The following is an 18,324-nucleotide window of genomic DNA, read 5'->3' on the forward strand; positions in this document are numbered from 1 at the left end:
AGCCTCGAGCAGGCTTGCATACGAGTTGAATAAATACGAGCGAATTATCAGGTGCTGCGGTCTGACTGGTATGTGCCTGCATGTGTGGTCTAAATTCATGTTTATTTGTATCACATCAAGTAGGAAAAAAAACTTTATCCAAAGATCAGAGTTTTTGTTATCAATGGCTTTTCTTTTCCTGTCTCAGAACTGTGGGTGTAATTTGAATTTTCCAACAGATATTCTATTGTACTTTGTGTGCTTGTTTTGCAGGAAAACTCGTATGAAGATGTGTAGGTAGCAATCGAGGCTGAGCTCACTAGATTTTGACTTTCACTGACCCCATTCAGGTACCCATATCTACAATGTATATATATAGGCCTAGTGTATAGCAAAAGAATTTGCCAGCACTCAGCACACCCTCTATTCATATCTCACATTCGATCAATATTTTGCACTATCATCTATATATGACATTTTAGCGGCGCATTAAAATTGCGTATTATTGTCTGCTCAATTCTTACCATTTATATGAGAGCGTATTGAATGAAATGCATAGGCCAATGTATTAATTCTCCATATATGCTACCGTTGTTACTGGCTGTCCAATAATACACCGTATTTTGTCTCGTCTGTTGCACGAGCACTTCTGTTCCTGTCACATGTAGGTTTCATTTAATGAGGTGATTGACTATCAAGCAGCGTTCCCTACTGGATTTGTAAGGTAAAGTTTCTGTCACTGAATATGTGCAGAAGTCATGCCCCTTCAATAATATTTGCTACTGGTCCTTTGAAAGAAAAATGATCATAGGTTTGTCACACAATTTACATGAAAGCAAAGCTTGGCATTTTCTCTACAACCCTGCTCATGGTATGTCCAGGGTGATTAAAAACCTATAAAAGTTACAGAGATTTGAGAATAGATTCCCCCCTCCCCCCCCCCCCCCCCCCCCCCCCCCCCCCCCCCCCAAGCATGACTACCTTGCAGTCTCAGAATAATGTGGCAGACAGCGGGCATACACCATGGCACATAAAGAGTTCATATAGGTCTGCCATAATGACCATTTTGTTGGTATTGTGATGTAAAGGTCACAATTAAGTTATGAGATATTGAGTACAATTCTAGCATTCCACAGATATAATTATTATTGTCAAAAAATACTAATGGCATTCCCACATTTTTGGTAAATATAGTGTGTAAAATGTGTGAATGTTTGAGAGAAATAACAAGTATGGCACAGGGACGAAGCTGAAATAAACTTACACTATACATTATTTCATTCAAATAGATTCACAGTGGGGGTGAAGATACAATGTGCTGTATAGTCTGTTTTCAGATATGTCCCTGAGTAGTCAAGTACTAGATAAAGTGCTCAATTCTATTTATGTCTTTGCATTTCATTTTACTATGTACAGTGTATATATTATACAAAGCTTTCTTATCATATTCCTTTTGAATGTGTTCTCTTTTGTATTCATCTTGTATTTCACTTGCTGAACAATTTGTCTTTCTCTATTGATTGCATACTTGAAAAGTTTGTACTAAGAAACTGTCACTAGTTGTTAACATCTCCTTGGGTCCCTGCTATGGTGCAGTGGTCTTTATACTTTTATCAATTGTGTTTCATTCATAAAGTCTTTTTCTTGCACAGCAATTAGTCTTCCCACTCAAAGAGTGCTACATCAGAAAAAAAAAAGTACCTGAGAACACAAAACAGATCATTATCTTGGGTATCTTCTTCTTCTTTTTTACACGAACATTAAGTTTGGTTGGGCAAAATTTGCAATATAACCCTTTGTGAACTCAAGCACTTGGCTAACCTTGCCAAGATTTTCATCCGCATTCAGTTATCCATCCAAAGCTGACCCAGCTGTAAAGTGTAGCAAGTTTACACAGGTGTAGCAATCTGCCTCAATCAAACAGGAGGGCCATGGCGACACAATGGAGATTAGGGGGATTAGTTAATCTCTATTCAATGATAATTACTAGTTTCCAGACTTCTGTGCTAATCAGCAAAGAAAGCACTGAAACATGTGCGCCAAGTGGCAAGCAAAGAACAGTAAGGGTTAAGCCAAAACAATCTTTCATTTTTTTAAGGCTTGCACGGTGGCTGACATTTTGGTTACCATATTCTTACCATCCTGAGGATGGCAGAACATGGTCATTGAAATGTTGAGGTTGAGCAGGTACTTGGCAGGATCACAATCACATATCCACTAAAGAGTTCATGGCGTATGCTGAAACCACACACCACCACACTGACTCTATCATACTAAAGATCTAATTTCTCCATCGAAAGACACAAAAACAGATTACTTGACTACATACAGTGCAAGCAGTGTTTCACTTTTTGCTCAATGGTCTTGATGGTCATCTCCATAGAGATATCAACTCAACTACAAAAAAAAGAACATTTAGAAATGCTGATTTGTTGAAAACTCTGGGTAATATCACATTTTATTTTTGTTATATGAGAGGGCAGGTATCTACCCTCTATCACACGGATTGACAAGGGCCAGGATGACAGATCTTTCCGCCAAAATTCAGAAACGATTAGGAAAGACTGCATCGACCCACAAGGCTTACCTCCACCACCTTTCCTCACTCTGATCATCTTTTTTCCCCCATCCTCCGATGTCGTGCTCTCAAGCTTGGGGAAGAGATGTCGGATGGCCTGGTGGACCTTGGTGCGCCTCTCCTTGTCCTCCGTGACCTTTGAGTTGGTACCACAGGAGACAGTGCTTAGAGGCCAACTACGACATCTTAAAGAGTACCTTTCTAAAATGCTACAGCTTATACACGAATGCATTATCTATCATCCAACAAAATACAATGGAGCTTTAACTAAGATCAGATGAAATGATGATGACAATAATGGAAATGAAGATGGTGATGAATGATGAATACTAACATTTCATAGGGTAAAAAAAACCAACAACACACATCTAAAGCTACATGTATAATAAAATTATACTACGCACATGACGATCAGCAAACTTGAAGCATCATCATAAATAAATTTGTTTTCATTTTTCATCTGACAAAATGGATAGATCATATTCAGCATCACAAACTGGTCTGTCACGGGGTCCAGTTGTGAGTACAAGGTACTTGGGCTGACCACTTCACCAGTTTATGCACCCTACTCTTGCGATTAATGAATGAAGCAGGATCTATTATGTGCGTTGGTTGTGACTCTCTCACACATGGGACCTACATCACTGTATCCTGGCTGTGGGACTTTAAACTGATCTACACAGTGTGTGTAGTTTGCCTTGCAACTACAACAGCATCATTTCCTGTGTCTCAGGATTCACGAGCGCAATTACAGATATCAAGATATTTTACATCCCTTCAAAATTTAAGCCTGAGGTAAGGGAAGGGGTATTGAGGGCTACTAGGAATGGGGAATGGTGATACTATATTTATACACATAACAGAGCATCAAACTGGTTTACATTAGGATCCACAACCTAATTTTTCCAGACTTTCACACAAAATATGACAAGTTTTTTTGTGTTTTTGTTTGTTTATCTGTTTGTTTGTTTGTTTGTTTGTTTGTTTGTTTGTTTGTTTGTTTGTTTTTTGCTCTTCTTAAACAACAATCGACTGCGGGAAGGATCAAGGATAAACATGTTTTGGGAATACTAAGATTGCAGATTCTTTACCCTTTGAGTCCAGGCACATAGTTTAACACAACAAGCCTTTCACCTGCATTCAGTTTATCATCAAAACTTGACCTACTTGTAAAGTTAGCATGCTCATACAGGTCAAGCAATGTGTACAAGAAGAAGGCAATGGCATTTATACACAAGTTTAATGATTCACTGAGTATGTACATGGTCTACTCCTGCATATTTATTTATTCATTTATTTATTCATGTTTTCTTTAAAAAAAATACAGGGTAGGTACATTCAGTTTGCTAACTGCTTTACAATGGTTCCTGAAAATAAAATAACAATACATTTGTAGTAACATGATTCACACAATTACAGATAACAGTTCTCTAATGCTGACAACCATAAAAACCCATATACAAGGGTATATACTCCTTCACAAAACTCCACAAGTTTACAAAGTATTTCTCATTCTTACAGTCATCTATAAAGTGACTTATCTACAATCTGCATGCAGGCACCAATACATGACCAGAAGCCAGATCAAAAAAACCCAGCTAAATGTACACACACAAATCCTTAGGTTTCATGACAGAATGGATAAAGCAACTTTGTCCATTCTCTTTATAGACTGAAGCCAAGGTCATACTGGCAAAAATTACTGAAGTTTATTGAAGTTCTCAGATTTTCTTCTTTTTTTTTCCTGGTGTAACTGCAAAGTTTCTGAAAAATTCTTGCAAAACTTTTCACAAAACTTACCAGTCCAACTATTGAAATTGCCAGAACCCCTGCAAATCCACCTGAAGTTTGAACAGTCCCGACGCTCGCAACTGAAACTCTGCAAAGTTTGTCAAGTGACCAGTCCACTGCTTGTTTGTGGTGGTGCCTCAGAAGCACATGCTCACTGGGGCATATGTGTGTGCACTGATCACATATCAATCAATAGCTGTCAGACAGCGAATGTTTTCTTCTTTTTTGTGCATACCCATAAGTGGACCAAACTTGAGAACTTGAACTTTGAGAAGTTTGGCAGCGAGTTTGAACGCACAAGCACACTGATATGATCTAAGGGTTTTCAAAGTTCAACTACAAGTAAAAGAAGTTTTGCCAGTGTGACTATGGCTTGTAAGACTTCCTAATATTGTATGGACAGGATTCTGCCTCACTGTTTTATGCCATACACATCATCTCTTACCTCAATGACACACTCTGCACTCTTGTCCTGACTCTTGGCCAACACCGAAAGTCTTTCCTGGTCTTCCTCGGTCAAGACTTCATTCACATCGAATGGCAGCTGCAATTCAATCCGTGAGACCAAAGATGAGCAGAACCTACTTTTGTACATGACCGACTCCCAGATCAGCCTAATCTTAATCAGAGTGCTCAGAAGATTTGGGGGATAATACCATTAAAACGAGCCCAAATTATCATATCTGATTGTGTTACAAAACACAGGATAATATCAATCCATTCCTGATAATTATAGTGACACAAAACATAGAACCTAGTAAAGATTTTGACTGCATGGCAAAATATAAGTTGATATCAATTCATTCATCTGCATTCTATGATTTTTCCCACTGTAAATCTGCTGTAATGTGAATGAGGCATAGACTCTCTATGCATGCAGTCAAAATTTCTCAGGTATTCCAAGAATTTACCCCATGCAATACAGCAAAAACTAGAAATATTATTATTGTAATGTACATTTAACCAAGACTCAAGAGCATTACAATGAATGTGGATAATTATGGATATAAATTGTTTGCTAACATGGTAAAACAGGCATGATCACAAGGAGATACAAAGGCTGAGCCATCACTTAAACCATGCTTTTCATTACAACAAAAAAAGAAAGAAAACAACAACAACAACAACAACAACTTTGTGAAATATTTGATACCAACATATAAAATTTGGTATCTAATGAGAGAGACACAATACTTACAATAGATTTCTTCTCTGGGCATTTCATGTCAGTAAGATGAACAATCTTGCCATCGACATCAATTTCATTCACCATAAAATCCCGGTATCTGAAATAAAAGTTAATATTTAAAATGCAAAGTGTCAACAGATAAAAGAAAAATAAATCTACAAGTGGGAAGGCATTGTACATAATCAAATCCGCACCTACCAATAGTCATGAGGTTACAAAAAGATACAGTGTATAATGTAAAAACTTGCTTTAAAATCCCCCATCATAACTTTTTATTACTTCTGCCAAGGGAGAAGGTTATGTTTTCATTGGCATTTGTTTGTTTGTTTGTTTGTTTGTTCGTGTGCAAAATAACTCAAAAAGGTTGAGAACGGATTTGGATGAAACTTACAGGAAAGGTTGAGACTGACACAAAGAACAGTTAATCTACGTAACAAGGATCCACCCCTACTGTCTCAAATGCAGACAAATGGGTATCACACACTGTATTTGGACTTACCTCTGCTTTAAAATCCCAGCGATACCAGGGTGATGTGACCTATACTCCAGAATACCAACATCTGTTTCCTTCAGTCCAACGAGCACCTGTTTCCTTCTCTTGGTTGAACTGACCCCAGCAGAGGAACCACTTTCTTCCACACCCCCCTCTTCATCCATTTCTTCATCTCTGCTGTCTGCACCTATCGCTTCATCTCTGCTCCTCAGTGTCGACTGGGAATCCGGCTCACCCGAACTCTTTCCCTCAGTTTTTACATCACCCTCTGAATGCAGACAGGCATCAGGAACTGCGTGGGGTTTCTCTGCCCCATCACTCCTCTCAATCCCACCAGTGCTTTCTTCAGCTACAGCACCTACACCGGGTGATGAGGACGCTACATCATCTGCTCCCACGGTCACTGTAGGAACTTCACATGGGCCTGCAGCAGCCTTGGTATCATCGCAAATACCTGCCGCATTTGAATCAGTCACCTCAGTCCCTGTCTCCTCATGAGGAGTTTCTCTCCGTCTCTTGCTGAGGGGAGAGCCTGATGGGGCTGTAGCTTCATCTACAGAATCATTCAACTGTTTTACATCCCTCTTCCCAGGAAACGATGTGGAGTCCGCCATCCTCTTGGAGGTAGAAACTCTCTGTGCCACAATCTGCTGCAATTGTTGTGCATATTGAGGAAATATTTTAATTTATAAAACTTTTCAATGAGGCACTGAAACCTTAGTTATGGACGTAACTCACCGATCACCAAACTTTTCTGCATAACCATTACCCATCAATTGGAATTTGAAAATTTTGCACAGGATTAGATCATTTTTCGCGCTTGGCCCAGTAAGAAGAGTTTTGCATGTTTTTAATTCCGCAGAATCAAGACAGTAAGTATAGGAACATATGGCAAGCAAAAATATTTGTGTGCTTATATTTTCGCGGCAGTTTCTGGTTGCACAAAAATTTCAACACCGCGAAAATTTCCACTTTTACAGTAATATTAGGCCAAGTAAAAAAAGATAGTAGTTTCTCGTCCGGGTTTTTTGAGCAAGGCGATGAGGGAGGTCCTTACTATTTGATATCTTACTATTTTTTCGAGGATTGTCAAAATGAAAGTAATATGTGTTTCTCGTCCGGTAATTCTGAGACAGGTAATGAGAGAGGGCTTTACTATTTCTATATCCAATTTATGAAATGAAATACACGTATCACTCTGGTAGCTGTGTTATGAGAGACCCGGTCCCAAGTGTATGTCTTGCCTGCACTCTGTGCATTTTCAAACAAATAGATTATGTACCATACTTGAAATGAAACTTCATGGATGCAGAAATACATTTGCTTTTTCTTTCCACTACAGAAGTCAAGGGAAAATGACCATCTTAATACTGGTATTTAGTGTTGTAATGGCATTTCTGATACCAGTGTACTTGCAATTCTAATGTATTGTGCTATTAAATGAAACAGGTATGAAACATCTCTTTCAACAAAGAATGTGGATACGACGGAAATAAATTCCATGATATTCAAAACACTGCTTTATTCATCATTGGTGTTTGTGACTTTTTGTCTCCACACAGCTGGTATGTATCTGCATTTCTTCACATGAATTGTAGCACATTCAACTGGAAACTGGCTTGTACAATTGCAGATGGATGTCAAAATGATACTGATATGGCATTATAGCATTAAACATTTAAAGATGTTTCTTCATGTTCTAAAAAGACATTTGATAATCACTCATCATTTGGATGATGAATGATTGTATACCACACTACAGATGATACGACTCACGGCCGTGTCCGTGAATTTACATCGTAAAGAAAAGTATCCCGCAGAAATACGAGACAAACCAGAATCCATGGAAAAGTTATTTATTTTGTAGATACACCCATTTGATAATTCTACATTTGCTGGAAAAGCGCATTCATTTTCTCTTCAAAATAGAACAATACATCGCCGTCAGATGCAACGTTACAGAGCAGAGTGTACGGGCTTCTACACATTCGAATGTGTTCATGCGTGCGTACCGGTGACCGACCCTGGACAGCTAGACACGCACACTTTGCCAATACGGTGCGGCACGACGGCCACTGCACCTACCGGCACCGTACCTTCCGCCACTGCACACACATGCACATAGTCACGATGACATGAAAATGTATACAAACTCGATACAATCCTCACAAGCATTTGTACAGTACAATTCATCCGCTTGAAGTATGAGAAACGGGGAAAAATACGAACAATGCGCGAAATATGCGTGGATCCACCATATCAGCGACTGATCGCAAAAATGTTGCCGCTATCACGTTCACGACGTACCGAGTGCGATGCGCTGTACATCACAGCTAGCTCAGGCCCGCCCCCGCCCATCCAACTACAGTTCGACTGCTTTTATATGTGGGTCATTCCTTCTTGCCGAGCTCGCAGTGTGAAATGCATGCGTTATACTTTGTACATACGCACTACAGAAGCTACACAGCTGTACTACAGCTAAGTAGAGGACGCAAGGCGTAATTTAAAGACATCACGATTGGTAGGTAAATTGTCGATTTTTTTTTTTTTTTTTTTTTTTTTATCGGCGGCCGAAAAATCGTAAATATCAAAAAAGTCGATGCGGCAACTGAAAATCGATGCGGGCGGGGAGCGGGCTGGGACGAGAATTATGAATTTCTTGGTATTTTCACTTCAGCGCCATTTTGAAAATAGTAAATAGTAAAAAAATCGATACGGCGGCCAAAATTGATGCGCGCGAGGACGAGAAACTGGTTTCTTTTTTTACTTGGCCTTAGTAGGTTCTAGATTCTATTAGTTTACAGGATATTTATGAGATGCACAAAATGAATGTGACACTTAATGTACAAGCAAGAACTTATGAAAGGTACTACACAAATTCAATCTTATATCAGCTCCAAGAACCTAGCAAAGACACACACGGAGAGAGAATGACAGAGACAGAGAAAAAAAGTTATTTTGTGGATTGTGCAGCTGTCATACTCATGATTATATTGGGACTATTCTGTCTGATCATGACTTACGACATCGCCAGCATTTAAATCTAAAGAAGAGGGGGTTTTATTCTCTTAGTCTAACTCATTCAAAGAATTGCCTTCGCCATTCTGTTGTTAAATGTTAACTCACAATAGTGTCAATACAAGTCACTGTCAGTGCAGTGTCACTGTCAGTTATTTCCAACTCAGTCTCAAGGCATGGCAATCCTTAACTGCGACAGCCGCCACACGCAGTGTGGCGGCTGCGCCGTGCTCCCATTTCAGATCTTCATGTTGAACAAACGGGTGCCTTTGCGGCGCTATATTTCCTTAAATTTTCAACAGAAACTACTAGGAATACTTACATGGGTCGATGAAACCTAAATGACTATCATCGGCGACTGTTTGAGGCATTTCATTGCTTGTGATGCACAAAATGATGTCTTATAAGCAGCTCACCGATGTTCACAGAATTCACAATCACTCGCACAGGCACACAGAATAGGGGAGCTCTCACATTAGCGAAACTGGGGGGAAGCCGCCAGGACCGCGCCTGGCGGCGCGGTCTCCGGGGCTAGGCAATCCTGTGACCAGCGCAAAATTTCTTACGCAGAAAAGAGTACGTGGGACCACAAAATGCAAGCTTGACACGGTCGCTACGCTGCTGTCGGGGAGCTACTAGATCTAGACTACTAACAGAGCGAGCGAGCGAGAGCTAGATAGAGAGTTTACTTTTTAAGTCAGAAACTAGTATGTATCCCACAGAATAAGAGCATCGCACATAAAAGCATACCTTTTTTTGATAGGAATTCTACAGCTATCGGCGGATAGGAAAACGAGCCTCTTTGCCTTTCAAGCACCCAGTGCAGTTGATGGTTCATTCTCAGAGTTTCACGTGTTGTGCTTGTTTACAACTGCAGCGGGGAGTTCACCATATGAAAACAGGGGCAATCAAACATCGTATTCCATTAAATTAATATCATTATGATTTTTTTTTACATCTAGAATGGGTGTTGAATATACATGGTATTATTTTCATTAATCAAAAGAATCATTATTACAAAATATATGGCTTCATAATGATGCAATTTACATTTTACATTTTTTAGAGAAAGTTGTTACCGTTTTGTGCTAATGGAGGGGTCCAAGGGAAATTACCAATTTAACTATTTTCACGGTAAAAATTGTATCTTCTGTACTGAAAAGTCGTATACCAATGATTTACATAATAATTAAAAGTAATATTTCGCAATATATTTGAGTTCTGTGTCTGTATTATGAGCATCAAAAAAATTATACAATATATAAAGCCTTGTTACCTTCCACCGACATGAAGTCAGGATGGCCGAGCGGTCTAAGGCGCCAGACTCAAGGTTCATAACCTTCTCTCGAGTGCGAGAGATAATGGGCGTTCTGGTCTCCATATGGAGGCGTGGGTTCGAATCCCACTCCTGACACCACTTTTTTTTTTTTTTTTTTTTTTTTTTGGCGGCGACTGTCTCATTTCTTTTCTTTTATTTTCGTCTTCTTTTTCTGTGCGTATGTACGAATTAGTGCTGTATTTTGTTACCACCAAAAAAAAAAAAAAAAATTACCGTTTAATTACATAGTGTGTGCGTGTGTGTGTATAATAATAAGTGTTTAGTGTAGGCATACTATAACGCATTTTAGATTTTCAATGACTCCGGCATTTTGCACTTTGTAGTTTATGGTGCGATATTCATGCAATCTGGAGCACATACAACCACACACACACACACACACACACGCATACTAATTTATATATATGTATATATATATACACACTAAAGGGCTTTTTACACTTGTAAATTTTTGCTTAGTCCCGTACCAACGGTGGGGCTAAGGGGGGGGGGGGGCTTAGCCCCACCGTTGGTACGGGACTATCCTTAGCCCACTTTCTGTTTACACTCGTTTTTGCCAAAGTGGGCTAGCCCCACCGATAGTCCGGTACTATCTGGCCCTGCAAAATAGCAGGGTTAGCACTGCAATTGTGGTGCCAAGCAAGTGAGTGTAAACAGAACGAAAAAATTAATCCTGGGCTAAGCGACGGAGACGAAGTCTGACCCTCACTGACCAATCAGAAACGAGGTAATCAAGTGCTGCCGGTGCGTGCGTGTACGTGTACAGTACACAGCGTAATCATGAATATTCATGTGGTTTGGAAAGTCCGAGGCTAAGAAATACGAGTGTAAAAAGGTCAGTTTTCTCCTTAGCCCCGGACAAGAGATAGTACGGGACTAATTGGCGAGTGTAAAAAGCTGAAAAAATTGGTACGGGACTAATTGGCGAGTGTAAAAAGCTGAAAAAATTGGTACGGGACTAACGATAGTCCTGGATCAGAGAAAGTCCGGGGTTAAGAAACACAAGTGTAAAAAGGGCTATACACACACAACCTAACATGATTGTGATATATGGGATGTTGTAATGAATATGCACAGGCACGTAAGACATAGGTAGTCATGGGACTGGTGTTTTAATGTGTTTGGGGGGGGGGGTTTCAGACTTATTCTTCTCTTCTTTTTCCCCCTTTTTTATGTTCACATGTTTCTATTCTCAAGGCATAATTTACCATTTCCAGATGAAACAAAAACCCAACATTAAAGCTTCAAAATAGATCTTAAAGGACAAGTCCACTTATAAGGATTGAGAGAATGCAGCAATATTAGTAGAACACATCAGTGAAAGTTTGAGGAAAATGGGACAATCCGTTCAAAAGTTATGAATTTTGAATTATCTGCGCAGTTACTGCTGGATGAGAAGACTACACAGTGTATGATGTCACATGCGTACAACGATATGAGGAAAATAAAAAGAGAATTTCACATAACTTTACTTTTGACTAAAGTTCACATTTCTTCATCTTGTTACTGACGTATGTTAAGGGTAATGATTCCCCCTGCCTTCTGAAAAAGAGAAGTCAAGTGTTCTTTCGTTATGCAAGAAAAGTGGAAATATGTTGAATTTTCTTTATTCTTTCTTTATATCGTTGTACTCGTGTGACATCACGAGCCATAGTAGCCTTCTCATCCAATCGCGACTCAGCAGAAACTTCAAAAATTCATAACTTTTGAACGGATTGTCCGATTTTCCTCAAACTCTCACCGATGTGTTCTACTAATATTGCTTCATTCACTAAACCCACATTTCTATGAAGGTGAACTTGTCCTTTAAATGTGAGTTAGGGATAGAAACAACCAATTAATGTAAAATTTTGAATTAGTTTAATTTTAACTATTGTCAAATTTACAAAATGCGAACAATGGGTGTAATAACAATATTTCCAGGGTAAACCGTCAACAGTTACGGATTATTAAGAAAAATACTGACATGTCCTTGTTTTTAGGTTCTATTGCAAAATAACCTTATTATGATCTATTGTGATACAGATAATCTACACATAATTATTGTATGCATCAAAATGTGATATCTTGAAAGTTTTTAAGATCACTGCTCCCAAGGGTAAAAAGTTGTGTAAGTCATGGGTGTTTTCGAGGCCTATATATGCAAATACACGTACACACAATAAAGAAATGATGCAAAAATCAAAATTTGTGGCATAAAACGCATGCACACATTCACACGCAAGTATAAAACATCCAGTTTCATTCACTCTTCGCAAAACATGTGCATAACCCGGTGAAGTGGTCCCGCTTCACATCCAGCTGGACCCAACGGAAGACCAGCTTGTGCAGTTGAATATGGGCTATCCAGCCATCTTCTCGGATGGAAAATGAAGCAAATACAAGGAAACAAGGCAATAAGAAACATGCATCTCATTCATATCATAATAATACCGCCTTTTCTCATTTTCCTCGACCGCCTTCGCTAGGAGGAGTAATCAGTTGTCAATAATTTAAGAAGAATTCTAGGATTGTTTAAAGTTAGACTGAGAAGAGAGAGCAAAATATGGCAAGCACAACTAATGTGGTCAAAATCGGATATAAAGTAAGCTAGGAAGTTATTAGCCCTATATTTCATAACACTTCTTGAACTACATCAATGAATGGATGCAAATGAATGCGCTGATGATGTCATCACCTCGCAAAAAATAAAAAATTGAACGTGTACAAAGAAATAAAATCGGGTTTTTTGTATAACCAAAGTGTAAAACATTTTCCTTGTTGAATAACTTCAACATAATAATCAGTCAGACATGCAGCATTTGAGAACGAGAGGGAGCATATTAATTGCATTTGAACGAAACATCCTGGAATTTCTCAATTTAAAACTGTAATAGCAATTTGTAAGGGAATGGTAATCATCACTTCACTATGTGCACATATTTTGTATTATTAACTGTTCCAAGAAGCGTTTTATGAAGAAAAAAAATTAGCGTAATTTGATTCATAGTTTTATAACTTTCTTCATTGTCGTAGGATTTTGATCAAATTTTCATTGCTGTGTTTACAATCAATTTTACTTCTTTTCAGGCTATTTTTCAACTGATGTTATGTGATACAACTGACCTACACATATGCATCAAAATGTGATAACTCGAACATTCACTGCTCCCAATGGTAAACAGTGCCTTCAATGATGATAGTCAGATATCAATCAAATTATTGTCAAAATCAAAATAACAATTAGAAACTGCAAAATAAATAATTAGAAAATATTTGCAGTTGTAATACAGTAGTTGATAAGACACAAATGACACGTACGCACACACACACACACACACACATACACATTAGGTACATGCATATAATGTATAAACACACATACACACGCACACACACAATCCATACTCGCATGAATTTGACGACTCGATCAAACAAAGAATAATTGCTGTTGCTCATTCTCAATACTTTGCAGGAAATACGACCCATGATTCAGCACTACATTTTATTTCCAATGCAATGAAAACTCCACTCAGGCATTTTTCCTAAATTGCTTAGAAACCTATATAAGTAAAAGCTTGACAGACTAGTAAGTATGGTCGCTATCATAATTACTGACAGGAAATGAAAATAATACAATTCATCATGTAACAGGAAAGAATGAAAATTCGGTTTTTTTTTTTGGGGGGGGGTTGCCATGTATTATGATTAGCATAGTACTTTTGGTAGTCGACGCTCTGATTTTTTTATTATTATTATCATTTATTTATGCATAATTTTATTTATTATGTAATCTACAGAATTTGTGCTCAACTTTTTTATTGAGTAAATCCATATCGATTCGTTTGCCACTTCATGGAATGAGGTGTATTGTGTAGATACGTATAGGAAAAAAATGAACCGCACTCCTCAACTATCAATCTTCACTGCAATTATAATATTGTGATAAGACTACGAATCATCCATTCACTAGTTTAAACTGTATATAAAAACAAAAATAAGAATCTAAGATTTACAAACTTCGGGTCCTTGAGAGTAATAAACCTATATTTGCTTAAAATCACTGTGAAAGTTATAAATCAGAGAGAGAAAGAAAGAGAGAGAAAGAAAGAAAGAAAGATACATCATGACCTGACAATACAGCGCTTTCCAGAGACTCCAACCCTCCCGCTTTAGACGGGAGATCTCCCGCCGACAGCCCATTTTTGCAAAGTCTCCTGTTCTCCCGCTTGAGATTTAATTTCTCCCGCTTGAAATGATTTCATTTCTTGCTCAGTGTCATCGTATGTTGAAAAATAAGCCTTAGATAGCATGAAATAACATCTAGAACCCTAGAGCTGGACCCCGGCAACAAGGAACTTAGCGCTTCGAGCACATCAAGTTGGAGTCTCCCGTTTGGGGTTTCAGGTGGGAGAATCTCCAAATCAGAAGGTGCTTGGGGTTGGAGTCTCTGGCTTTCGTCAGCCAGCATTGTATCAAAGATAATTCTTATAAAGGGACTTTTACAATGTGCTGAAAAACAGTGTAATACTCAATAAAACGTAACACATTTTTTTTTCGTACTTAGTGCTTTACTGAGAAGAAATACTTAATGATAAACAAGCTATTATTATATCATAACATATCATGCACGTCTGCAGTTCAAACAACAACTGTACAAGTGGAATTTTCCATGATGCATAAATCATGTGATACAGTTTAAGTACGTTTGTTTCTATTTCCAGCGATTCATAATTTTTGTATTAGAAATATTTCACTACAGATTACCAAGATTACACAGAACAAACTATTGAGCCTGAAATTACTTGCACGACTCGAACAATCTCTGTTGTAGGTGTACTGTTTTGTACTTAACCCGCTGGACAGGCTTGCCTGTGGGACGATGGATCCTAGGACAACAAATATCCTGTCAGGACAACGTTGCAGTCTATGTCTGGGGTAGACAACAAGTTCAGGAGCTGCACCGAATTGCCCTGCTGGAGAGATTGCGCAATCGTCACTGCCGCGTTTTTGCGCAGCTGAGGACTCTCGAAGCGCGCCTGCACGCGAGCGCGTATCGCGTCGTTGACGGTGATGGCCAAGGCTGCGCGCACGTCCAACGAAGGCGACACGAAAGTGACGTCGAGGTGAAAGATGTAGATGCCCCTCATAGGGACCACAAACGTGCCACTGTCGATGTTGAAATCGCCGTTTATATCGACGACAGGAGAGTTGTAGTTAGTCAAGGGTTCGTCAGCCAAGGTGAGGTTTCCCGCAACTGTGACCGTGAATGCACTTTGACGAACGCGCGGGAAGGACGAGAGGGGTTTGTCTGAAAAAAGAGCCGACAAAAGACAATCTGACAATGGAATTAAAGGGCGGTTAGAGTTGGAGACAAGACCAAGCACACACACCACTGGAGATCATGACGGGGGCACAAAAGACATATAGTACACATCTCCGTCATGTTGTCACTGAAAAAGGGGCAAAACAGATAAGACAGCATGTGTTCAATTTGCCAAAGATTTCAGCAATTCGTTTTCTTCTTAACTCAGTGATAACGGTACTCAGGGGCGCATGGACTAAATGTGTCATGTTCCTTTCCTTCCGTTATTCTACCTCTGCATAATTTCAGTCGTAGTAATCTAAATTTAGATGTACACCTGTACTACCTTTCCATCTTCTCTTTTTTCCATTGTTGCAAACTTAAAGTTTGTCATCAAGCCTGTCACGTTCATTAGCACTTTTCAGCGTAACATTTTGCATGCAGTAACTTCAAAGACAGACGAAATCGACTATGTATCTTACATCACAGTGGCGGATATACGGGGGTGGAGGGGGGGGTAGGTGTTAGGTGGTTTAAACCTCCTTGAGCTCCCTTTTTAAAATGTTTTTCTCGGTTTTGTTTTGTGGTTTAGGTTGTTCCCTCATCCCCCCCCCCCTCCTCAGCAGAAAGCTAGTTCTACCCCTACATCATCACAAATTATTCATATTATACCTAAACATCCAGGACCACCCCTTCCCCTCCCCGTCTTTGCCCGCAATAAATCTTGTCGAGTTAGATGATGACGAGACTGTCATCATACAGGGACGTCACCAGCTTTTTTTAAGGGAGGGGGATGCGTTTATATTTTATTTCTGGTTCCACTTCCGGGTTTCTTCAGCTAACAAGCGAAAAAGAATTAAGGCCTCTTACCCGCGCGCATGGGGCGTAGCGAAGTGACCGAGCCCATAAGGAGCGAGCGGGGAGGGTCTGGATGAGGGGTGTCCCACCTCCGAGACCATGGAGATTTAAATTGTGCGTGCATAAGTAATACGGTAAGTAAAACTTTTTTAAAGGGTCTGAAGGGGGGGGGGTGCGTTCGCACCAACGCCCCCCCCCCCCCCCCCCCCCCCCCCCGTGACGCCCATGTCATATTCTTTTAAGACATTTATTCTTATCTTGGAAATCGTCATGATATTCAACTGCTGGTTAATTAAATCCATGACATTGACAGAGTTCCTTTACGGCGAGTATTATGGGGAAAAGATTAAATCGACATTTTCTAACAAGTTTAATATATATATATATATATATATATATATATATATATATGAAGAGTTTGTTTGCAAAAACCGATAAGTCCATATTTGCCAAATGGAGATATTTGCGATTAAAGGTCAAGAAAAATAAAGAGAATAATAAGAACATTTTTGCTTCTTTTGACCATAATTTTAAAAATATACCTTTATATGTAGTGACCAATATATCATTTAAAAGGTATTATTTTGTACTTTATGACAAAGATCGTACTTCAAAATCTTCAAAAATGGACTTATCGGTTTTTGCAAACAAACCCTTCATATATATATATTCCAATCCAACGAATTGTTCAATGTCAACACTTAACCAGATAGATTGCTATGGTATGAAATGTCATTGCATTAAGGAGGGCTAATAAACCTTGGATATTTTTATGGGTTGTCCGAAAAAACAACCATATATCGCTCATTGAAGAAGAATGCATAAATTCTACACACCACAACACAAGTGAACTTGTTAAGCAAGCGGTAATAGAATTACAATGCCACATTTCTGAAATATGTGAGCCTCCTATGTCATTATCCTTGTAAAGTGTTAACTTGTTTTGTGTTTTTCATGGTATTTGTTTCTCTGCTCAGCAATGCTCAAAGACCATAATAATTCCACAAATCCGTACACGGAGCTGTCGATTTATATATTACATGACGTGCAATTCCCCTTTAACTTAATTAATTGTTGATTTTCCTTCTCTTGACGTATTCTACACGTCACAGTTATCTAAAATTTTATTTTGACTGGTTATTGTGTGTATATAGAGAGTAATAAGATCCTGCAGACAAAACTGAACCAAAAATGTCATGTAATTAGGAAGAAAAGGGAGCAAAATCAGCATATTGTTTTGTGCCATTCAATTTTCTCGGAATGAGCAAAGGACTATTATGCGCGTTTTGAAATCATTCAACACCCCGCACTATTATACTTACGATAAAGGAGAAAGGCGTTATAGATGAATGGATTGTCCATATCGCCCTCAACGTCGGAATATGTCGGGTTGGCGATGAGTAGGTAGTCATCTCGTCGCAACTCGACGGCAACGTGAGCGGAGAAGACAGTTCCTTCACCGTTGTCCTCCACAGTGGCGAGCGTTGTATTGGACAAGTCGTGGTCATCCAGGAGTACCAAATCGACCGAGGAGTTGTCTCCATTTACGCCTCCTCGATGGATCATGAAGACATAGAAACCGTCGTCCACTATGTGGAAGATTCCCGATGTCGCGTTTAAACCATCGTCACCCCTCAGCAACACTGGAGGAGGCTCGTCGAAGCCCGATAATGGGTTGAACGACTCGAACCACATTGGTATGGTGAAGGGAGTGGTGACCGTAGTCGATAATGTGGTTGGGGTCATAGGGGATGACGTTGGAGTCGAAAAAGTCGAGGAGGATGAAAAAGTTGTC

General features: G+C 39.2%; 2 protein-coding genes and 1 non-coding gene across 3 annotated transcripts in view; 1 reads left to right on the top strand and 2 right to left on the bottom strand.

Annotated features, from left to right (window-relative positions):
* LOC139710450 (pseudouridylate synthase 7 homolog) overlaps positions 1-6,555 on the bottom strand; it is a 140,492-nt gene extending 133,937 nt beyond the window's left edge. The window contains exons 1-4 of the mRNA XM_071622367.1: positions 6,037-6,555; positions 5,547-5,634; positions 4,794-4,892; positions 2,567-2,693 (exon numbers count right to left, since the gene is read on the bottom strand). Of these exons, the coding sequence (XP_071478468.1) occupies positions 2,567-2,693; positions 4,794-4,892; positions 5,547-5,634; positions 6,037-6,194 (472 nt within the window). The 5' untranslated portion in view covers positions 6,195-6,555. The remainder of the gene's footprint in view (positions 1-2,566; positions 2,694-4,793; positions 4,893-5,546; positions 5,635-6,036) is intronic.
* Positions 6,556-10,340: 3,785 nt separating this feature from the next.
* On the top strand, positions 10,341-10,462 carry Trnal-caa (transfer RNA leucine (anticodon CAA)). The gene is made up of 2 exons: positions 10,341-10,378; positions 10,417-10,462. It is a non-coding gene; the product is annotated as a tRNA-Leu (tRNA).
* A 4,793-nt stretch (positions 10,463-15,255) lies between these two features.
* Positions 15,256-18,275, bottom strand: LOC139710438 (uncharacterized). The gene is made up of 2 exons (XM_071622353.1): positions 17,852-18,275; positions 15,256-15,677 (listed from the first exon to the last, which is right to left on the bottom strand). The coding sequence occupies exons 1-2, from the start codon at positions 18,273-18,275 to the stop codon at positions 15,256-15,258; spliced, it is 846 nt and encodes a 281-aa protein (XP_071478454.1).
* Between the last annotated feature and the right edge of the window lie 49 nt (positions 18,276-18,324).

The sequence above is a fragment of the Diadema antillarum genome, unplaced genomic scaffold (genome assembly GCF_040938485.1).
Source record: "Diadema antillarum isolate AM-2024a unplaced genomic scaffold, OU_Dant_1.0 seq00001533_RagTag, whole genome shotgun sequence".
Taxonomy (NCBI): Eukaryota; Metazoa; Echinodermata; class Echinoidea; order Diadematoida; family Diadematidae; genus Diadema; species Diadema antillarum.